The sequence below is a fragment of the Esox lucius genome, chromosome 8, assembly GCF_011004845.1.
Source record: "Esox lucius isolate fEsoLuc1 chromosome 8, fEsoLuc1.pri, whole genome shotgun sequence".
NCBI classification, from domain to species: domain Eukaryota; kingdom Metazoa; phylum Chordata; class Actinopteri; order Esociformes; family Esocidae; genus Esox; species Esox lucius.
The window spans coordinates 33922878-33947621 of NC_047576.1; the positions used below are offsets into that span (position 1 = coordinate 33922878).

Below are 24744 nucleotides of genomic sequence, written 5' to 3' on the forward strand. Positions count from 1 at the left end.
TTTTAAATGTTTTTGAATTTTTGTTATTTTTATTTCACGTCACCAATTTGGACTATTTTGTGTATGTCCATGACAAGAAATCCAAATCCAACAGGTTGTACTGCAACAACATAGAAAAGACACCAAGGGGGAAGAATACTGTTGCACTAAGGCACTGTACTTAAGTATTGTCGGACTAGCAAAATGTTTCACTTAAACATTTAGTAAAGCAGGAGAATGGCAACTACTGATGTCAAAAGGGCTTTATAAAATACATTTGATTGAGAATTCTAGCTGCAGAAAGAAATAAGTAAATCAATACAAAATATAACTGGCTTTCTAGCCATCAAAAATATGGTGTACTGTTTGATTAAGTCAACCCACAACATTATATATTTTTTTAAAATTATTTAAGAAAACCAAAACAAATCCCAAGAAAGGTCACACTTATTTGGTGATAGCAACACAAAACAAAACTTCATTACAACACCAGAGCATATGTTTGAAAAATTGCTGAGTGGAAAAACATTTGTGCTTGGATAGTCTTTTAACAATAACGTCGATCATTGAGGTAAAACATATCAACAACATCCTCCCCATATATTAAAATAACCTGTAAGGCACAATCTCTGACTGACAATACCAGCAATGTACTGTATTTTTGATTTAGAATTTTTTACTAGTGCAGATTGTACTGTAAATGTAATGTAAATGTAATGTATCAAGAAGTGTATATTAAACACCTTCTGGTTTATGACCATGAAGACCAACCTTCTGGTTTGTGATCTTGATCAAGATAAATAATGTCTGACTTTTCCACCAATAATCAACAATATTTAAGTGAAAAACAAATGTATAATGTCCTAGCAAAATCATAAAAAAATCTACAAACTTTCAAGGCACACCCATTATAATTGTAATCAGGTTCAGAGTTACCAATCCCATTTAATGTATAAAGGTAACTTGCTGTTAACTGACATTACATCAGCTGTTCTTGAAGGACTTCCTTGAAGGTTTCTTGCAGAAATGGTCTACAAGGAAATAACAAAAGATCATTGGGATCTTATTTTTGAAAGGTACAGATCAGGAGAGAAATATCAAATGGTTTTGAAGGCATTCAATTTGACAGAACACTGAAAAGACCATCATTAAGGAATTGAGGCCAAATGGCACCACCAGGGCATTGTAAAGATCACAATGTTCCTCCAAAATCAAAAAGGTACAAGGAGAAAGCTCACCAGCACTGGCTACCAAGAGCAATTATCAAGAACCTTTTTACTTAAAATACTCAAGCATATTTAATAGGAATTGCTGAACACGAATGTTAAGTGTAATAGCAGTAAGAATTTGAAAAACTAAAATAATTGCCTTTAAAACATTTGTTGATCTCTGATCAGCTGTTGTTAAGAAAATATAGCTCTACCACAGAATGGCGCTTCAAAAAATATCCCCTATGTACAACCATTCGATACTAATAATAATTTTAATTAATATAATACAATTTTGGTTTTACCATTGTAGTAGGAAAATTATTTCCATTCAAAATGTTATTTACCCTAAATGTGAAGATAACATTTTCAGTCAGTATAATACCAGCATATTGTTCTGTGGTAAAACAATTAAACTGAATGCATAATTTGTTATTTCACATAACTGCCCTTTTATTTATACAAAGCTTAAGTTAAGTTTTTTACAGCAGTTCCCAACCTTTACCCAGAAACAGAGGAAAGGTCAGTGGAAACCAAACAGTGCAGTTGGGCTGGATCATCACGTTGGTCTAAATCCATCGGTTTTTTATCTCAATAAAAAGCACACTCAGAAAGGGTTTTACCTCAGGTACAGAAATTCCCAAAACTGAGAGACTCAAGAGTGGCTTGATATGGGTTTATGTCAATATCTCTCAGCTATACAACCCAAGCTATTCACTGCAGAGGGGTAGATGGGAGTAGCCCACCTCAGCAAGCCTGCTCCTTTAGTCTTTCAGACTAGATGTATCCTGTGCTCTACTGTTCAGTTTGTGCATCCTCCATGTTCTATGCTTTCCTCTGCTGCCACCGGCAGGACGAGGTGAGATATGCGGCTCCACAATCCACTCAGCTTGTCCAGGTCCATCTTGTTAAAGAAAGCATGGTTATCTAAACTTTTACTTCCCACAAACTTGTCCTTTATAAAATCCTGCACCCTCTCTTCGACTGCATTCAGAGTGAGCTGCTTCTCCAGGTCTTCCTCAGGCAGCAGCACAGTGAAGGCCAGGAATACCCGCTTGAAGGCAGCATTCTCATGGTCACAGTACCTGTAGAAAATAAGCGTGGAACCCGGTGGCAGCTCCTCAAAGCGGTGGATGACAGCCACAGACTGGTCACCCTCAAATGCTTCCCGCAGCTGGTTGTCGACCTCCAGCTTGACCAGATCACTGTCCTGGTCAGCCTTGCTGGCTCCGTCGATTTGGAGGACGGAAGTGTTGAGGGCGGAGGCAAAGGCGAAGCCCAGGCGATTGGCCAGACAGTGCAGCGTCCTCTCCCCCCTGCGGCCCGCTGTCAACATCAGACTGACCGGTTCTGTGGGCTGGGCTGTCTGGAGGTGCCTCTCCAGGTGGATTCTGGTCCTCCTCCACAGCTCAGAATGTTGGCCTGGGAACATGGCTACCAAGGTAGACAATGTAGCCACAAACTCAGCCTCTCTCACAGGCCAGTCTGGATGGTCTCTACCACCTGAAGGCCTGTGGGGCAGTGGGAAGTTCTGGAAGGCCAGGAGACCCACAACAACAGAAACAACTAGGACCAGAACAACCTGACACAGCCGCCACATGCACCCTGTAAGGATAAGAGGATAACCATGTTTTAGACCAGTAATACATGCAATTATGACTCCTATTGAGATAAATCAAGACAACAAATATTCACCTCCAGAAGATTTCCCAGGATTTGTCTTGGTAACAGCAGGTTTCTTAATATCTTTAAAAATAAAAATACTCATGGTAAAACATTGAACTAAAATGGTCTCAAACACTTTATAACTCATAAATGCACTACAAATATGAGGGTACCTTGTTTTTGAGGTTGGGTGGTTTTTTTCAGAGTAGTAATATTGTTCACCCGATGGCTTGTTAAGTTGGATACTTTAGAAGTAGGACACACTTTCATAATCTGGTGGTTAGCTAGGGGAAATCCTACAAAGTGTCAAACAGAAGTGTGCACAATTCAGAATGAAAAAGTAAGGCGACAAGTTTTAAACATTTGCACCGGCATCTTACCTGTGCTTTTGGGTTTTCCCAGGTACTCTGCCATGCCCCTGGTCTTGTACGTAAAAAATTCTGTATAGTTCTCCAGTGGTCGGTGTTGGAATGCAGACTTGGTACTAGAATCAAATCTTCTTGAAGTTTCCTCTGCAACAAAAATGTGGATTAGGTGTTTCATTTCTACAGTTTGAGTTAAATTCAAGGTCCGATCTCAGATTTGATCGGTGTTCAGCTCTTCCACTGTGTGAATTAACCAATCCCCAGGAGGTATGCGGTAAAAAAAAGACAACACTGCAAAGTGCAAAGCACTAAAAAGATTGAAATCAGGTGACCAGGTTACAGTACCTAAATACGGCAGCAGAGTTCTGGAAAAGGGTGTCGGGGAGAGATGAGAAAAGTTGATATGTACTAGAGTGATGAAAATAGAAAATAGTGTAGAGAACAAAGGAAACGCACAAGAGTGAGTTTTTTATTTTTCCCCCTCAAAAATGTCAGTTTGTTTTTCACTTGAATTGTTCACGTTATATCACGTCAAATTAAAAGTGGAAAAAGTTCTGACATTATTTATCTTTGTCTCATTCTTTTAAATCACAAGAACCTGGCATTTTAACAGGGTTGTGTAGACTTTTTATATCCACTGTAGTTCATTCTTCAGGGCCAAAACGTAATTGATTGACCAAGTCAATTTCCAAATTTAAAACCAATTGAACTTACATTCAATTTGCTTAACACAAGACTTAAGACAAACATAACCCAAAACAAACAACTGAAGTTGTCTGGAGTACAGCTCAGACATTGTATCACTAGAGAAATATATCTAGTGTCTTAGGGGTCCAGAGGTAACAGTCTTATTTAAATTCTAGTTATTTAGCAAAATACTGCACTTTAAACACATTGAATGAGCACTATACTGTGGATTTTAGCACCTTACAACCTTTATGCACTTTACAAAACACAAAATTATAATTTCACCACCCTTAGGCCACTTGCATATCAAAACAAACCCACAGATCAAACAAGTAATATGGGTTGCGTTAGGCAAAACTGCTGGCTGAGGTTGAGTAACCAAGTCCTAGGTAGTTGACCACAGATCGATGCACAGAAAACATCTTGATAACACTGCTGACTACGGTAACAGGAATACCAAGATTCTATGAGATGGACTAGAAATCTTGGGAATGTCTAAAGATTATTTTACTTCTGACAAGATAATAGTGTTCATTATCTTAACAGTGGTATAGGGAGCAGCAAGGTTTTCTTTCTTGAACCCTATTGTCAGTCAATATATAACCTGTAAGCATCTGCAACTTCTCCTTGGTCCTTTGCAGTATAGTGATACTAATACTGTTTTTTGTTTTTTAAATAGACAACAGTTCTGTACATCAATCATTTGGTAAACATTCAAACATGTTAAGGTTTCCATAAATAATATATTTTAAGAAAAGTAACTTTATGAACTTGTCTGATGCTTTAAAAGCTCACTAAATTATGAGATGTCACAATGATTCAAAGGGAGCCATTATCATTATATTTGGAGCAATCAAGATAAAGACCCAACCCTTTATATATTCCACCTTTATGCTATATCCATAATGAAAAATAAACAGTCCCTCATTTATAAACAACCCTGAGATAATGTCAAATTAGCTAAGGCTCTGACCAGAAAAGTGCACTTCAATAACAATAAATACAAATAATTTGTATTGTGTATGATCAGAGTGATATTGTTGAGCTCCACTGCTATCTGTTCAAATGAACAAAACATTTGTTCAAATCCATCCATCTTCTTCTGCTTATCCGGGGCCGGGTCGCGGGGGCAGCAGTCTAAGCAGGGATGCCCAGACTTCCCTCTCCCCAGACACTTCCTCTAGCTCTTCCGGGGGGACACCGAGGCGTTCCCAGGTCAGCCGGGAGACATAGTCCCTCCAGCGTGTCCTAGGTCTTCCCCGGGGTCTCCTCCCGGTGGGACGGGACCGGAACACCTTCCCAGGAAGGCGTTCCGGAGGCATCCGAAAAAGATGCCCAAGCCACCTCAGCTGACCCCTCTCGATGTGGAGGAGCAGCGGCTCTACTCTGAGCTCCTCCCGGGTGACCGAGCTTCTCACCCGATCTCTAAGGGATCGCCCTGCCACCCTGCGGAGAAAGCTCATTTCGGACGCCTGTATCCGGGATCTTGTCCTTTCGGTCATGACCCAAAGCTCATCACCATAGGTGAGAGTAGGAACGTAGATTGACTGGTAAATCGAGAGCTTCGCCTTGCGGCTCAGCTCTTTCTTCACCACGACAGACCGATACATCGACTGCATTACTGCAGAAGCTGCACCGATCCGTCTGTCAATCTCCCGTTCCATCCTTCCCAGACTCGTGAACAAGACCCCTAGATACTTAAACTCCTCCACTTGAGGCAGGCACTCTCCACCAACCTGAAGTGGGCAAGCCACCCTTTTCCGACTGAGGACCATGGCCTCGGATTTGGAGGTACTGATTTTCATCCCCACCGCTTCACACTCGGCTGCAAACCGTCCCAGTGCATGCTGAAGGTCCTGGTTAGAAGGGGCCAACACGACAACATCATCTGCAAAGAGCAGAGACGAAATTGTGTGGTCCCCAAACCTGACACCCTCCGGCCACTGACTGCGCCTAGAAATTCTGTCCATAAAAATTACGAACAGAACCGGTGACAAAGGGCAGCCCTGCTGGAGTCCAACATGCACTGGGAACAAGTCTGACTTACTGCCGGCAATGCGGTCCAAGCTCCTGCTTCGGTTGTACAGGGACCTGACAGCCCTTAGCAAAGGACCCAGGACCCCATATTCCCCAAGCACCCTCCACAAGATGCCGCGAGGGACACAGTCGAATGCCTTCTCCAAATCCACAAAACACATGTGGATTGGTTGGGCAAACTCCCATGAACCCTCCAACACCCCGTAGAGGGTATAGAGCTGGTCCAGTGTTCCACGGCCCAGACGAAAACCACACTGTTCCTCCTGAATCCGAGGTTCTACTATCGGCCGTATTCTCCTCTCCAGAACCCTGGCATAGACTTTCCCGGGGAGGCTGAGAAGTGTGATCCCCCTATAGTTGGAACACACCCTCCGGTCCCCCTTCTTAAAAAGAGGGACCACCACCCCGGTCTGCCATCCCAGAGGCACTGTCCCCAACCGCCACGCGATGTTGCACAGGCGTGTCAACCAAGACAGCCCCACAACATCCAGAGACTTCAGGTACTCAGGGCGGATCTCATCCACCCCCGGTGCCTTGCCACCGAGGAGTTTCTTGACCACCTCAGTGACTTCAGCCCGGGTGATGGACGACTCCACCTCTGAGCCCTAATCCTCTGCTTCCTCAATGGAAGAAGTGACAGCGGGATTGAGGAGATCCTCGAAGTACTCCTTCCACCGCCCGTCGACATCCTCAGTTGAGGTCAACAGCTGCCCACCTCTACTGTAAGCAGCGTTGGTAGGGCACTGTTTCCCTCTCCTGAGGCGCCGGATGGTTTGCCAGAATCTCTTCGAGGCCAGCCGATAGTCCTTCTCCATGGCCTCACCGAAGTCCTCCCAGGCCCAAGTTTTTGCCTCCACAACCACCCGGGCTGCAGCCCGCTTGGCCTGTCGGTACCCGTCAGCTGCGTCAGGAGTCCCACAAGCCAACCAGGCCTGATAGGACTCCTTCTTCAGCTTGACGGCATCCCTTACTTCCAGTGTCCACCACCGGGTTCGGGGATTGCCGCCTCGACAGGCACTGGAGACCTTACGGCCACAGCTCAGAGCGGCCGCTTCGACAATGGCGGTGGAGAACATGGTCCACTCGGACTCAATATCTCCCGCCTCCCTCGGGATCCAGTCGAAGCTCTGCCGGAGGTGGGAGTTAAAGATCTCTCTGACAGGAGACTCGGCCAGACGTTCCCAGCAGACCCTTACAGTACGCTTGGGCCTGCCGAGTCTGTCCAGCTTCCTCCCCCGCCATCGGATCCAACTCACCACCAGGTGGTGATCAGTTGACAGCTCCGCCCCTCTCTTCACCCGACTGTCCAAGACATACGGCCGCAGGTCAGATGAGACAACAACAAAGTCGATCATCGACCTGCGGCCTAGGGTGTCCTGGTGCCACGTGCACTGATGGACACCCTTATGCTTGAACATGGTGTTCGTTATGGACAAACTGACTAGCACAGAAGTCCAATAATTGAACACCGCTCGGGTTCAGATCAGGGGGGCCGTTCCTCCCAATCACGCCCCTCCAGGTGTCACTGTCGTTGCCCACGTGGGCGTTGAAGTCCCCCAGTAGAACAATAGAGTCCCCAGTCGGAGCACTTTCCAGCACCCCTCCCAGAGACTCCAAGAAGGTCGGGTACTCTGCACTGCCGTTCGGCCCGTAGGCACGAACAACAGTGAGAGACCTATCCCCGACCCGTAGGCGCAGGGAAACGACCCTCTCGTTCACCGGGGTAAACTCCAACACATGGCGGCAGAGCTGGGGAGCTATAAGCAAACCCACACCAGCCCGCCGCCTCTCACCATGTGCAACTCCAGAGTGGTGAAGAGTCCATCCTCTCTCAAGGAGTGTGGTTCCAGAGCCCAAGCCGTGCGTAGAGGTGATCCCGACTACCTCTAATCGGAACCTCTCAACCTCACGCACTAACTCAGGCTCCTTCCCCGCCAGCGAGGTGACATTCCACGTCCCTAGAGCCAGTTTCCGTGTCCAGAGATCGGGTTGTCTAGGCCCCTGCCTTCGACTGCCGCCCGATCCTCTTCGCACCGGCCCCTTATGGTCCCCCCCACGTCGCCCGTTCGGGCGGCACCACGCGCTCCCACACGAGCCCCAACCCCGGGCCTGGCTCCAGGGTGGGGCCCCGGCTGCGCCATACCGGGCGACGTCACGGTACTCAAAATTTGATTCATCATTAAGGGGGTCATTTGTTCAAATAAATGATAAAATGTAATTGAGTCAGTCATTCAGGAGTCATGTTAACAAGACCTCAGTGTATGTTTGCATATAAATGTGTATATCATAATACATTTTCTGCATTCATGACTGTACCCTGCGTCCAATTATCAGTTATAAGCATGTACAGTTGAAGTCAGAAGTTTACATGCACTTAGATTTAAGTTATTCAAACTCACTTTTCAACCACTCCACATATTTCATGTTCACCAACTATTGTTTTGGCAAGTTAGGTAGGACATCTACTTTGTGCATGCCAAGTAATGTTATCAGACAGATTCTTTCACTTATAATTATTTAACAATTCCAGTGGGTCAGAAGTGCACATACAAAAGGCTGACTGCATTTAAACAGATTGGATAAGAAGCTTCTGAAAGGCTGACATCATCTTAGTCAATTGGAGTGTACCTGTGGATGTATTTGAAGGCCTACCTTCAAATGCAGTGCCTCTTTTCTTGACATTATGGGAAAATAAAAATAAATCAGCCAAGACCTCAGAAAAAAACTGCAGACTTCCACAATGTCTGGTTGATCCTTGGGAGTAATATCCAAATGCCTGAAGGTACAACATTCATCTGTACAAACAATAGTACACAAGTAAAAACACCATGGGACCACAGCCGTATGTTTGGTCCCCATAGAGATGAATGTACGTTGGTGCGAAAAGTGCAAATCAATCCCAGAACAACAGCAAATGACCTTGTGAAGATGTTGGAGGAAACAGGTACAAAAGTATCCACAGTGGGGAGAACAAGTATTTGATACACTGCCGATTTTGCAGGTTTTCCCACTTACAAAGCATGTAGATGTCTGTAATTTTTATCATAGGTACTCTTCAACTGTGAGTGACGGAATCTAAAACAAAAATGCAGAAAATCACATTGTCCATCCATCCATTTGCATTTTATTGGTCCTAATTGACCTAAGACAGGGACTTTGTATTAGGATTGTCAGAAATTGTAAAATAAAATTATAATATATTTAGCTACGGTGTACGTAAACATCCGACTTCCAACTATATGTATAATTCTGCCAGGCTTGATGTATTTATCTCTGTAAACAAAAAAGCCATTGGCTTGAGCACTTAGCTGGAGGACCACATATGAAACCAATGTCAAAATCTGCCACAAACCATTCAACTGAACAATAAAGTTAAGTTAGTCATTAAAAAACTAGTTTCTATAAAGTTACTATTGAGTCAGTAAAAAGTGGTTTCAAAAATAATTAATCGTTCTCGAATTGGAGATCACTAGCGACAGCAGAGCTGCCAAGACTGCTGGCTTCTTTATTTTGCCTTTTGACCAGATTCTCTCATCTTTTCACTTGACAAAAGTCAGTTATTATCACCTATATTGATAGTTACTGTATAAATGTCATTCACGAATGGCTAATAAGATGTTAAAACAACCAGTGGCAAAAGCCATACAGTTCAAAGATGCTATTTGTGGATGAGGTAAACTTAAGAAATGTTAGTCAATTGCTAAATTCTTATTATTATTCCTAGGAAGTTAGTAGACACCAGTAAGGCTATTACTGGCTAATAAGCTGTTCAAACGGCCAGTGGCAAAAGCTAACAGCTCATAGACACCATTTGTGATGGAGGTAAACTTAATAAGAAAAGTTAGTCAGTTTAACACAATGCTCAATAGTGTTTAGCGACTGGTGAAATGTGTAATGCCGTGGCTTTATGGTTAAAGACAGTGCCTCTCAAGACTCAAGTTAAAATCTCTCGTCGTTTCACTTGAAAAAGTTAGTTATCGTCACCTTTCTTGATAGTTACTGTTTCAATGTCATTCACGAATGAAAGAAAAAAGTTGTTAAACCATGAAAGAAAAAAAATACGTTCTTATGCCATGAAATGAAAGTTTTGGCAGACTTGCTAGCAATTGCTCAATTTCTATGACTATTCCAGTAAGTTAGTAGATACTGGTAAAGCCTAATACTGGCTAATAAGCTGTTAAAACGGCCAGTGGCAAACAAGGATTTGTTCAGGATAGAGGCTATATTGACAAGCTTGGGAAGGTAGAGCTCTGTGGTGTAGTGGTTAGCAACACAGCCTTTCAGGTTCAAATCTCAGGGCAATACTTTCTATTGCGGTCCGGCTGAACTAGGCTTGCCTGGTTTATTGTTTATTTTTATTTAACCTTTATTTAATCAGGTTCGGTTTAGCAGCACACAAAACCATTTACACCAACCCATTTCAATATTGATCATGGTTTTGATTTTGGACTTAAAATCAATCACAGTCGATAATTTTTTTTTTGTTTTAAAATCTTTTAAAGCTTATTCCAGGTGGAAGGTATCATTTTCCCCCCTCTACTTCAGTATGTGTCCCACAAAATACAGTACTGAGAGCGCAAGCAATATTTCTCATTAGTCTATTGGACAATGGAAGATCATAAATAACCTAGGAGCTTTTCAAGAAAGGCCTTGTGAATAAAAATGTACCAATGGGATAGTCTGTGTAGAGCTAGTGGTGGCCAGCCCACTCTCGCATAGTACAGGGATGTGTGAGTAATTTTTTTTGATTTCGGCCACAGGAACCTTTCTAGGATCTCCATTACACTATTCTACCAGACCACCAAGTCAATCAGCAGCTTGCGTAGAGGCAGTTTTGGCAACATCTGCTTTTTTTGGCCAGATGTACTGCTACAGTGGAAAAAGATTGCAATGTACCTCACCCAACCAAGCAAACATGCGATCGCTGGACGTTTGAGAGCAGCCTGCATGGGTAAATTTAATGTGTTTGAAACTGCCAACGCAAAGCAGCTTCATCAATGCCACCACACGTATGATATCCAGCTCTGAAAAAAATTAAGAGACCACTCCTAACTTTTCTTAAATTAACATTCCATTCCAGTGTCTGTTAAATTCCAACACAGGCATACCTCATTTTACTTAATGAGGTAATGATTAGGTGATTACCTGAACCAAATTTAATTTAACAAGGTATAAAAACCACTGCTGTAGTCATGCCTTTTCTCTTGCAATAGGACCAGATGGATGTCAAAAACTGTGCAAATAGTACCTCAAAGGTAATTTGAATAAAAAAATAACTATTCAGCATGACAAAAGACTTGAAAAGAAGACTGAGTGAGGAAAAGAAGGGTTCAATTCTGGCTTAACTAGCAAAGGGATACAGTGAGTGTCAGGTTGCTTCCATCCTGAATATTTCAAAGATGGCAGTTCATAAGAACAAGTTCAAGCAACAGACATTGGGGATAACAAAGCTACAGACTGGCAGAGGGCAAAAACGACTGTCCACTGACCGAGATGACTGTCAACTCATTCGAATGTCACTCAACAACCGTAGGATGAAATCAAGTGACCTACAAAAAGAATGGCAAACAGCAGCTGGGGTGAAGTGCACGGCGAGGACGGTTCGAAACAGGCTCCTAGGGGCAGGGCATCAATGAGAAGCAGGCTGAAGTTTGCAAAAGACCATCTTCTCTGACGAGTCAAATTTTCATGTTTGCCCAACACTCCATCCTCCAAATATTAGACGGAGACCTGGAGAGACCTACAAGCCACAGTGTCTCGCACCCACAGTTAAATTTGGTGGCAGATCAGTGATGATCTGGGGATGCTTCAGCAAGGCTGGAATCGGACAGATTTGTCTTTGTGAAGGATGCATGAATCAAACCAAGTACAAGGTAATCTTGGAAGAACACCAGCTTCATTCTGCTCTGACAATGTTCCCCAATTCTGAGAATTGGTTAATCCAGCAGGACAATGCTCCATGCCAAACAGCCAGGTCAATCAAGGCGTGGATGGAGATCAAGACCCTGTCATGGCCAGCCCAATTTCCAGACCTGAACCCCATTGAAAACCTCCGGAATTTGATCAAGAGGAAGACGGATGGTCACAAGCCATCAAACAAAGATGAGCTAATTGAATGTTTGTGCCAGGAGTGGCATAAAGTCACCCATCAGCAATGTGACAGACTGGTGGAGAGCATGCCAAGACACATTAATGCAGTGATAAAAAATCTGGGTTATTCCACCAAATATTGAATTCTGAACTTATCCCAAGTTAAAACATTAGTATTTTGTTGTTGAAAAATGAATATGAATTTGTTTTCTTTAAAGTATTTGAGGACGGAAAATAATTCATCTGTATTTCGTTACTTTGACCAGTTGTTGCTTTCTACAAATAAATATGGAATTTGGAAGTAATGTTGCCAGTAGTTATAGAATAAAAGAAAACTGTTCATTTTACTCAAACACATACCTATGAATAGTAAAACAAGAGAAACTGATAATTTTGATTAGTTTTTTACAGTTAAATGAAGGTCCTACCTCTCTTAGATTTGATACAATCGTTTTATCGGCTCCTCTGCTGTGTGAAAGGCCCTTTTACTCTCCGGACACAATCTGTGATCTTAATGAAGAAAAAAAATATATATACACACCACAAATAGCACTGGTCCTCAGTCGGAAAAGGGTGACTTGCCCACTTCAGGTTGGTGGAGAGTTCTTGCCTCAAGTGGAGGAGTTTAATTATCAAGGGGTCTTGTTCACGAGTGAGGGAAGGATGGAAAGGGAGATTGACAGACGGATTGGTGCAGCTTCTGCAGTAATGCGGTCAATGTATCGGTCTGTCGTGGTGAAGAAAGAGCTGAGCCGCAAGGCGAAGCTCTCGATTTACCGGTCAATCTATCAAAAAATCAAATCAATCAAAATGTATTTATAAAGCGCTTTTTACAACAGCAGTTGTCACAAAGTGCTTTACAGAGACACCCGGCCTTAAACCCCAAGGAGCAAACAACAGCAGTGTTGAATTTCAGTGGCTAGGAAAAACTCCCTAAGAAGGTCGAATTTTAGGAAGAAACCTAGAGAGGACCCAGGCTCAGAGGGGTGACCAGTCCTCTTCTGGCTGTGCCGGGTGAGATATTAAGAGTCCAATTGGAATAATAAATACATTTCTCTTGGCTAAATCCAGAGTATATTCGATTTTAGACTAGGTCAGAAGTAAGACCAGGTGGACAAGGACAGGAACAGCAACGGTCCCCCCAAACCAGGTAATCCGCAGGTGTGGACCAGGACCTCATCTCCTTCTAAAATTTAAAATTGGAGGAAACTGAGAAAAGTTAGTAGTACATCCCTCATGTCCCCCAGCACAATAATATAGCAGCGTAACACCTTGGAAACTGAGACGGGGGGATCCGGTGACACTGTGGCCCTACCCGGGGGAGGCCCCGGACAGGGCCCAACAGGCAGGAAATCAATCCAACCACATTGCCAGGCATCAACCAAAGGGACACCCACCAACCGCAACCCCCCTGAATGAGGGCCGAGTATTGCTAGCAGCGTACAGCCCAACTGCACAAGTGCACAATAAAGAGTCAACAACAAGCCAGTGACTCTTCCCCCGAAGGGCATTGGAGCTAGGGCATCCCAGTGGCGACGAGAGCCCACCTGGCAAGACAGCAAGGGTGGACAGTATCAAGCCTACTGGTCACCTACACGCCCCCGGGCCAGGCTACACCTAATTATAAACCGTGCTGTAGAGATGAGTTTTTAGTAGACACTTGAAAGTTTGCACTGAGTTTGCATTTCTAACCTTAATTGGCAGATCATTCCACAGGAGTGGAGCTCTATGAGAAAAGGCCCTGCCGCCAACTGTTTGTTTAGAAATTCTAGGTACAATTAAAAGGCCAGCATCTTGCGATCTAAGGTTACGTGTAGGTATGTATGGCTGGATCATTTCAGCAAGGTAAGTAGGAGCAAGTCCATGTATTGATTTATAGGTTAAGAGTAAAACCTTAAAATCAGCCCTAACCCTAACAGGCAGCCAATGTAAGGATGCCAGGACAGGAGTAATGTGTTAAAACATTTTTGTTCTAGTTAGGATTCTAGCAGCTGTGTGCAGCACTAATTGAAGTTTATTTATTAATTTGTCTGGATAACCAGAGAGAAGAGCATTGCAGTAATCTAATCTAGAAGTAACGAAAGCATGAATTAATTTTTCTGCATCAGTTTTTGATAGAAAGTTTCTAATTTTTGCGATAACAGTGAAAGTTAATATTGTGATTTCGGATTACATCGCCCAGAGGGAGCATGTATAGTGAGAAAAGTAATGGGCCCAGAACCAATCAATGTTGAACTGAGCTTGAAGTGTTCTCTTTACAGTTGAAACTGAAACTGGCCAACTGCAATCAGACGAACTGCATTGTGGGATTATTGACGTGCTGTACTCTGCCTGCTGTTACCTACCTGGCTACCTGCCAAACTTTTTCGAATTTACTCGATATAAACTAATTGGTAAAAATTCTATTTTAGAGTTTTACCAACGCAATATTTATCTGTTGACCTCTTACCCAACTTTTCTACACCGGGACTCTTTTTGGACATAATTAACAGAACTACTCACCCCTGAACACCGGAGGCTAAGTATCATTACAATGCCTTTTCACTGTAATTGTTGTAGCAACAACACGGAGGAGAATGTTCGTTTTAAGTTAAAGATAGCAGAGTTAGAGGCTCGGCTTCTGACGCAAATGCCAGGCAAGGATTATGCTAGTGTAGAAATAGAAAAATCTGCGTCAGTGCCACCAGGTAGAAACGATAGTTTTGTTAGCCCCCCGGCACAGCTCCTGCAGCCGGGCAATAACTTTCTCTTGGTCACTGGGAAGAAATGCCGTCGACCAGTTAAACCTGAATCGTTGCTAAAACCAACTGAGACTTTGAACAGGTTTTCCCCACTGGAGTCGGAGTCAAGGCCCGAGCCGTCTTCGGAGGGGAATGGTCGGCAGGCATGTTCTACCGGTGGACTTGAAAAACTGAAAACTTTAGTCATTGGCGATTCCATCACACGCAGTATTAGACTAAAGAATCAGCCGGCGATCGTACATTGTTTACCGGGGGGCAGAGCCACCGACGTAGCCGCAAATCTGGGGTTGGTGCTAGCGAAGTCTAAAACTGGCAAGTATAGAGAGTACAGAGATATTGTTATCCACGTTGGCACCAACGATGTTAGGATGAAACAGTCAGAGGTTACGAAGCAGAACATAGCATCAGCGTGTAAATTAGCTAGAAAGATGTGTCGGCATCGAGTAATTGTCTCTGGCCCCCTCCCAGCTAGGGGTGGTGACGAGCTCTACAGCAGACTTGCGCAACTCAATCGCTGGCTGAAAACGGAGTTCTGCCCGTCGCAGGAGGTAGAGTTTGTAGATAACTGGCCTTCTTTTTGGGACTCTCCCAGAAATAGGGCCAGGCCTGATCTGCTGAGGAGCGACGGACTCCATCCTAGCTGGAGTGGTGCTCTTCTTTTGTCTAGGAACATTGACAGGAGTCTCACTCCTAAAGCTTTAACATGAGATAGGGTGCAGGTCAGGCTGCAGGCTGTTAGCCAGCCTGCTAGCATAGTGGAGTCTGTCAATAGCATAGCCAGAGTAGTTAGTACAGCTTTACCTATTGTCACTGTGACTTGTTCCAGGCTGAGAAAAGTTAAACAAGGTAGTGCTGACAAAAACAACCTTATTAAGATAAAGCCTTCCTCCACCTCGGTCAAAAATAAAAATTATTGTATCACTTCGCATCTCAAAATGGGACTCCTAAATATTAGATCTACGTTCCTACTCTCACCTATGGTCATGAGCTTTGGGTCATGACCGAAAGGACAAGATCCCGGATACAGGCGGCCGAAATGAGCTTTCTCCGCAGGGTGGCCAGGCGATCCCTTAGAGATAGGGTGAGAAGCTCAGTCACCCGGGAGGAGCTCAGAGTAGAGCCGCTGCTCTTCCACATCGAGAGGGGTCAGCTGAGGTGGCTTGGGCATCTGTTCCGGATGCCTCATGAACGCCTTCCCGGGAAGGTGTTCCGGGCCCGTCCCACCGGGAGGAGACCCCGGGGAAGACCTAGGACACGCTCGAGGGACTATGTCTCCCGGCTGGCCTGGGAACGCCTCGTGTCCCCCCGGAAGAGCTAGAGGAAGTGTCTAGGGAGAGGGAAGTCTGGGCACCTCTGCTTAGACTGCTGCACCTGCGACCCAGCCCCGGATAAGCGGAAGATGATGATGACAAATAGCACTACCATGACATCATCAATAGAGGCCGGCAGTTGATACAGAAGAAAGGAACTAAATGCATTTATGTACATGTACATTTTTCTTGTTTTCATGTAATGAGTTATTGTTTCTCGTAATAAGGCTCTGAAAAACACAGCAGTAGCTGGTTCGGTTGAGGGTGCCATTAACTCTGTGTAAGTCGCCATCTCTGGCAAAAGTGGCCCAGACCATCATGCTTCCTCCTTCATGTTTGACAGTTGGTGTCGCACACACTGAGGAACAAAAAACTTGCATTATACTGCTGAAGATGTCCAGTCTTCAGTAGTTCACTGGCAGTGCTTCATGGACCAGGTAAGCATCTTTTTCTAGCAATGTCTTTCTAACTGCCACTCGACCTTTCAAACCTACAGCTTCAAGTCTTCTCTTCACAGTTGAAACTGAGACTTGCTTACTTTGGCCACTGTTAAGCTGTCATTGAAGCTGTTGCCTCCCAGAAATGAGTATTTGGGTTCTGCCAGACCTTTTCCTGTCAGTTTCTTCCAGTTTCCAAGTGCCTTCTGATGGAGTACTGTAGAAAACTGTACTCACAGACAACTTGGCTTTATTTGCAATTCCTCTAAAAGAGAGAAACTACACTATTGAGGGTTGTAGTGGTCTGTTAATTGATTCTCTCGCAATTGTAATAGCAATACACTACATCCTGTAGTACAATGCCTTCCAAATAATGCTTAAGAGTGTGTAGTAACACAGTCTATCCCAACACTGTGTTTAATAAGCAAAAGTAGGAAATGCTGTAGGAATTGTTAGCATTAACTTTCAAGGCTTAATTTACTTCAGTTGCTGCAGAACAGCTGTAAGTTGTCAACCCATTACTTGTTCACAAAAAAATAAACATTTGGAAAACTTTTGACCAGTTGTGTACAACCCAGTTCCCAGAAAAGGTTGGGACACTGTGTAAAATGTAAATAAAAACAGATTGCAATGATGTGCAAATAATTTATACTCTATATTCCATAGAAAATAGTACAGACAACATCACATGTTGAAAACTAAGAAATTGTTTCTTGAAAAATACAGGTGCTGGTCATATAATTTGAATATCATCAAAAGGTTGATTTATTTCAGTAATTCCATTCAAAAAGTGAAACTTGTAACACTCACCTAAAGGATTAGTAGGAACACCATACTAATACTGTGTTTGACCCCCTTTCGCCTTCAGAACTGCCTTAATTCTATGTGGCATTGATTCAACAAGGTGCTGAAAGCATTCTTTAGAAATGTTGACCCATATTGATAGGATAGCATCTTGCAGTTGATGGAGATTTGTGGGATGCACTTCCAGGACACGAAGCTCCCGTTCCACCACATCCCAAAGATGCTCTATTGGGTTGAGATCTGGTGACTGTGGGGGCCATTTCAGTACAGTGAACTCATTGTCAAGTTCAAGAAACCAATTTGAAATGATTCGAGCTTTGTGACATGGTGCATTATCCTGCTGGAAGTAGCCATCAGAGGATGGGTACATGGTGGTCATAAAGGGATGGACATGGTCAGAAACAATGCTCAGGTAGGCCGTGGCATTTAAACGATGCCCAATTGGCACTAAGGGGCCTAAAAGTGTACCAAGAAAACATCCCCCACACCATTACACCACCAGCCTGCACAGTGGTAACAAGGCATGATGGATCCATGTTCTCATTCTGTTTATGCAAAATTCTGATTCTACCATCTCAATGTCTCAACAGAAATCAAGACTCATCAGACCAGGCAACATTCTTCCGGTCTTCAACTGTCCAATTTTGGTGAGCTCGTGCAAATTGTAGCCTCTTTTTCCTTTTTGTAGTGGAGATGAGGGGTACCCGGTGGGGTCTTCTGCTGTTGTAGCCCATCCGCCTTAAGGTTGTGCGTGTTGTGGCTTCACAAATGCTTTGCTGCATACCTAACGAGTGGTTATTTCAGTCAAAGTTGCTCTTCTAGCAGCTTGAATCAGTCGGCCCATTCTCCACTGACCTCTAGCATCAACAAGGCATTTTCGCCCTCACAGGACTGCCGCATACTGGATGTTTTTCCCTTTTCACACCATTCTTTGTAAACCCTAGAAATGGTTGTGCGTGAAAATCCCAGTAACTGAGCAGATTGTGAAATACTCAGACCGGCCCGTCTGGAACCAACAACCATGCCACGCTCAAAATTGCTTTCCCATTCTGACATTCAGTTTGGACTTCAGGAGATTGTCTTGACCAGGACCACACCCCTAAATGCATTGAAGCAACTGCCATGTGATTGGTTGATTAGATAATTGCATTAATGAGAAATTGAACAGGTGTTCCTAATAATCCATTAGGTGAGTGTATAATGTATACATTCATTCCACACAGACAGATATATTTTAAGTGTTTTTTCTTTTAATTGTGATGATTATAACTGACAACTAATGAAAATCCCAAAAAAATATTAAATTTGAATATTACTTAAGACCAATACAAAAAAAATATTTTTAGAAATGTTGGCCAACTGAAAAGTATGAGCATGTACAGCACTCAATACTTAGTTGGGGCTCCTTTTGCCTGAATTACTGCAGCAATGCGGCGTGGCATGGAGTCGATCAGTCTGTGGCACTGCTCAGGTGTTATGAGAGCCCAGGTTGCTCTGATAGTGGCCTTCAGCTCTTCTGCATTGTTTGGACTGGCGTATCGCATCTTCCTCTTCACAATACCCCATAGACTTTCTATAGGGTTATGGTAAGGCGAGTTTGCTGGCCAATTAAGAACAGGGATACCATGGTCCTTAAACCAGGTACTGGTAGCTTTGGCACTGTGTGCAGGTGCCAAGTCCTTTGGAAAATGAAATCTGCATCTCCATAAAGTTTGTCAACAGCAGGAAGCATGAAGTGCTCTAAAACCTCCTGGTAGACGGCTGCATTGACCTTGGACCTCAGAAAACAAAGTGGACCAACACCAACAGATGACATGGCACCTCAAACCATCACTGACTGTGGAAACTTTACACAGGACTTCAAGCAACGTGGATTCTGTGCCTCTCCTCTCTTCCTCCAGACTCTGGGACCTCGATTTCCAAAGGTAATGCTAAATTTACTTTCATGAGAGAACATAACTTTGGACAACTCAGCAGCAGTCCAGTCCTTTTAGTCTTTAGCCCAGGCGAGACGCTTCGGTCTTGTTCAAGAGTGGCTTGACACAAGGAATGCGACAGCTGAAACCCATGTTTTGCATACGTCTGTGCGTGGTGGTTCTTGAAGCACTGACTCCAGCTGCAGTCCACTCTTTGTGAATCTCCCCCACATTTTTGAATGGGTTTTGTTTCACAATCCTCTCCAGGGTGCGGTTATCCCTATTGCTTGTACACTTTTCTACCACATCTTTTCCTTCCCTTCGCCTCTCTATTAATGTGCTTGGACATAGAGCTCTGTGAACAGCCAGCCTCATTTAGCAATGACCTTTTGTGTCTTGCCCTCCTTGTGCAAGGTGTCAATGGTCGTCTTTTGGACAGCTGTCAAGTCAGCAGTCTTCCCCATGATTGTGTAGCGTACAGAACTAGACTGGGAGACCATTTAAAGGCCTTTGAAGGTGTTTTGCGTTAATTAGCTGATTAGAGTGGCACCAGGTGTCTTCAATATTGAACCTTTTCACAATATTCAAATTTTCTGAGATACTGAATTTGGGGTTTTCATTTAGTTGTCAGTTATAATCATCAAAATTAAAAGAAAAAAACACTTGAAATATATCAGTCTGTGTGGAATGAATGTATACATTATACAAGATTCACTTTTTGAATGGAATTACTGAAATAAATCAACTTTTTGATGATATTCCAATTATATGTCCAGCACCTATATATGCCCACTTTGAAATTGAATCCAGCAACATGTTTCAAAAAATGTATGGCAGGGGCCAAAAAAGACTGAAAAAGTTGTGTGATGCTAAATAACTAAACCTAGTGGAATATCACAAAACTAATTAGGTCAATTGGCAACAGGTCAGTAACACGATTGAATTTTAAAAGAACATTCCAGAGAGGATTTGTCCCAACCTTTTTTGGAAAATGGGTTGTACACAACTGCTCAAATGTTTTCCAAATATTTCAACAACAAAAAAAATGTAACGCCTGTGAAAAAACTATGTGAAAGACAGCACAGGCAAATAGTGCAACAGTTTAAGAATAACTTTTCTCTAAAATTGCAAAGAGTTTGGGGAACTCATTAAAAGATTCAGAGAAATCTCTGTATACAAGGGACAAGGGACAGACACTTCTGAAAATCATTGTCGGTGAATACAGTACTTCACTGCATCCACAAATGCAAGTAAAAAACATGTCCATGCAAAAAATAAACTACATACAAATAACATCCAGAACCACGGCTGCCTTCTCTGGGCCAGAGCTCATTTAAGATGGACTGAGGTGAAGTGGAAAGCTGTCCTATGGTCAGACAAAACAAAATGTGAAATTATATTTTGGAATCATGGACACCGTGTTCACAGGACTAAATAGGAGAGGGACCATCTGGCTTGTTATCAGCGCACAGTTCAAAAGCCATCATCCGTGATATTGGGATGCCTTAGTGTAAAATGCACACAAATCTGTGAAGGAGCCATTAACGCTGAACAATATACACAGGTTTTGGAGCAACAAATGCTGCCATCCAGACAACGTCTTTTTCAGGGAAACTTATTTTAACCTAGTTGAACATGGTATGTTTTTTAACATTTAAATTGATAGTGCAGTTTGATTTAACAATTTTCCAACAATGTAACTTTAAAATGCAGATATTGACTTTCTAACATTAATACTTAACCAGTATACACACGTTTAATTTTTGTATTATATAAACAAATGTACTTATTTGTACATTTGCAATGAAAAAAGATTAAAAAAAAAAAAAAAGATTCTAAATAAATAAGTAAATCAAATAAGGCTCCTGGTTCTTAGCACAAACATTCTTAGTATTTGGAGGAAGGTTTCAGGCCTTGGGCTTCAGGGCCTAATTAAGTATTGCGTACCAAAGTATATAGAGCTTGGCACTTTTGGATTGATTCCCACATTGCATCAGCACAAAAATCAAAGCATGTGGTTAAGAGAATGGGGTGAAAGGTAGGACAGTCCACCTAAACTCACGTTTTTGCTTTGATACAAGGTCTGGCTCTGGACACATCTGTTGGGGGTTATTCTGCTCCTGGTCCCTATGCTCATCCTCATCTTTTTCATGGACATCCATCTCCTCCTCATTGCCACTGCAATGCCATGCCAATTCCTTATCAGGCTTATTCTTCTTGTTGTGGGAATCTAAGTTGGGAAAATAAAACAAGCAGGGAAAATGATCAAACCTCTGTAATAAACCATGGCACTATTGCACTGGAACAAACATGGGAGTAACTTTGTATGGTAACAACAGTCAGACAATTGCAGCGCACTAACAGGTAGGTATGTTGGCGTCAGAGTTCGCTATAACTTTTATTTGGACGGCCAATATGGCCGTTAAAATTCCAGGGGCCATATTCACAAAATATTTAATCTTACCACTAGGAGGACTCCTAAACAGCTCTTAAAATTCCTAGCTAAGAGTTTCCTCTTAAAACCTATTCACAAAGCTGCTAAGACCAACTTTTACTAAGGATTTGGGAGAAGTCTTAAGTTTAGTGAAAGGGTGGGGTTGACCCCATTGCTAACGAACAAGCTTCCTTAAGCAATATACTACATGCCCACAGTGATTGGCTAATAAGGGATGGTCTCTATCAGTGAATTCATTATAGCAATACTGTGGAACGATGTGTTGTTGCCATATTAAAATTAGGATAGTAAAATAAAAAATGTAGGCCAAGTGTCACTGATTAAACATAAAACCAATAATGATATACTGAGTAATCAAGACATGACCAGCTAATTGTCAGCCTCTTACATGTCTGGTAAAGAAATGCCCATTCATCTTTTGATGGTGCAATAATTTGTGCAATTGTGTGTCCCTTCGATAGCACCAACTACACTGGGTGGTCCAGATACGGCCATGAAGTGGGCTTTGTTTCTTTGTAGTTGGAGAATTAGAAAACCGAGTGATTTGTCGGACGATATGGGGTCTGGGGAGGGCATTTATTGTTTGATGTAATATTCTACTGACAGATGACTGAGATATGCGAAGTCTGTCTGCACATCTGCATTTTCCCTGTGGCCAAGCAGAGTTGTCACAACCTTGATGTCCGATGTTATTGGGTTGTTTCTGTTTGTTGGTGAAGTGACTGCATCAATGACAACCTCTAATGATCATAACTTCGTGATTAAGGAAACACCTTTTTAAAAGCTCAGAATCATTCAATGTTTCTAAAACGTTGACCAGATTATGAGGCGAATTGCCAGCAGTAGCCCTTTTAGGGACATTGTGACTTGGTCTTACTGACTTAGGAGTCCTCGAGTAATCCAAACATTTCCCTGATTTAGGACCTGGTTTTGGTACTAAAACACTTTGGAAAATACTCTTGTGCCAAAAATGTATTTTTTTTTTTAAGAGTTACTCCTAAATCAGCAAGTCAGGAGCTACGTTTAGCCTTAAGATGTGTTGTGAATACGGCCCCAGAATTCCAGCCATATAAAACAGCTACTGGACATACAGCGGGGAGAACAAGTATTATATACACTGCTGATTTTGCAGGTTTTCCCACTTACAAAGCATGTAGAAGTCTGTCATTTTTATCATAGGTAATCTTCAAATGTGACAAAAGACATTTTCAATTAAATTTTTCTATGATAAAAAATCCAAAAATCCAGAAAATCACATTGTATGATTTTAAATTAATTAGCATTTTATTGAATGTCATTAGTATGATACATCAGAAAAGCAGAACTTAATATTTGGTACAGAAACCTTTATTTGTAATTACAGAGATCAGGTTTGCGCACACTGAAGCAGGGATTTTGGCCCACTCTTCCATCCAGACATTCTCCAGATCCTTCAGGTTTCGGGGCTGTTGCTGGGAAATACGGACTTTGAGTTCCTTCCAAAGATTTTCTATTGGGTTCAGGTCTGGAGACTGGCTAGGCCACTCCAGGACCTTGAGATGCTTCTTACGGAGCCACTCCTTAGTTGCCCTGGCTGTGTGTTTCGGTTGTTGTCATGCTGGAAGACCCAGCCACAACCCATCTTCAATGCTCTTACTGAGGGAAGGAGGTTGTTGGCCAAGATCTCAAGATACATGGCCCCATCCATCCTCCCCTCAATACGGTGCAATCGTCCTGTCCCCTTTGCCGAAAAGCATCCCCAAAGAATGAGGTTTCCACCTCCATGCTTCAATGTTGGGATGGTGTTCTTGGAGTTGTACTCATCCTACTTCTTCCTCCAAACACGGCGAGTGGAGTTTAGACCAAAAAGCTCTATTTTTGTCTCATCAGACCACATGACCTTCTCCCATTCCTCCTCTGGATCATCCAGATGGTCATTGGCAAACTTCAGACGGGCCTGGACATGCGTGCACCACAGGATTTTAATCCATGACGGCGTATTGTGTTACTAATGGTTTTCTTTGAGACTGTGGTCCCAGCTCTCTTCAGGTCATTGGCCAGGTCCTGCCGTGTAGTTCTGGGCTGATCCCTCACCTTCCTCACGATCATTGATGCCCCACGAGGTGAGATCTTGCATGGAGCCCCAGACCAAGGGAGATTGACCGTCATCTTGAACTTCTTCCATTTTCTAGTAATTGCGCCAACAGTTGTTGCCTTCTCACCAAGCTGCTTGCCTATTGTCCTGTAGCCATCCCAGCCTTGTGCAGGTCCCTGATTTTATCCCTGATGTCCTTACACAGCTCTCTGGTCTTGGCCATTGTGGAGAGGTTGGAGTCTGTATGATTGAGTGTGTGGACAGGTGTCTTTTATACAGGTAACGCGTTAAAACAGGTGCAGTTAATACAGGTAATGAGTGGAGAACAGGAGGGCTTCTTAAAGAAAAACTAACAGGTCTGTGAGAGCCGGAATTCTTACTGGTTGGTAGGTGATCAAATACTTATGTCATGCAATAAAATGCTAATTAATTATTTGAAAATCATAAAATGTGATTTTCTGGATTTTTATTTTAGATTCCGTCTCTCACAGTTGAAATGTACCTATGATAAAAATGACAGACCACTACATGCTTTGTAAGCAGGAAATCCTGCAAAATCGGCAGTGTATCAAATACTTGTTCTCCCCACTGTATGCTTTAAATAGCCATATAATAGCATACATTTAAACAGCAATAAAACACAAATGCTATGATAATTTTTTTTAATTAGTCAGCACAATTAACTCCTCCCAATCTTTGCTATATATAGGCTACAAACTAGGGCTGTCACAATAATTACACAGCCTAATTGTCTGATCGCAACAATTTCAGCCAGATCGCAATAATCTTTTTGCCAACTTTTTTGATTCCAAAATCATGTTTCCAATCTGAATATGGGATTTTAAACCAGTTTTTATGACCAGTGTTATACACAAGTTTATTCAAAGACAAAAAGTTCTGATACTAACTACATCATCAAAAATAAGTTTTAAAGGATATATTCTACAATTTTATGGAATAGAGTTTTAAAAACAGA

General features: G+C 42.7%; 1 protein-coding gene across 5 annotated transcripts in view; it reads right to left on the reverse strand.

Moving 5' to 3' along the window:
• Positions 1-24744, reverse strand: part of LOC105030685 (torsin-1A-interacting protein 2) — a 31615-nt gene continuing 6871 nt past the window's right edge. For 3 of the 5 annotated variants that reach the window (XM_010904694.5, XM_010904695.5, XM_010904696.5), the window contains exons 5-9: positions 21302-21469; positions 3233-3364; positions 3026-3148; positions 2883-2933; positions 228-2792 (exon numbers count right to left, since the gene is read on the reverse strand). In XM_010904694.5, coding sequence (XP_010902996.1) covers positions 1990-2792; positions 2883-2933; positions 3026-3148; positions 3233-3364; positions 21302-21469 — 1277 coding nt within the window. In that variant the 3' untranslated portion in view covers positions 228-1989. Of the gene's footprint in view, positions 2793-2882; positions 2934-3025; positions 3149-3232; positions 3365-21301; positions 21470-24744 lie in introns of all 5 variants that reach the window. The other 2 variants (XM_010904697.5, XM_010904698.5) reach the window with 2 other exon arrangements.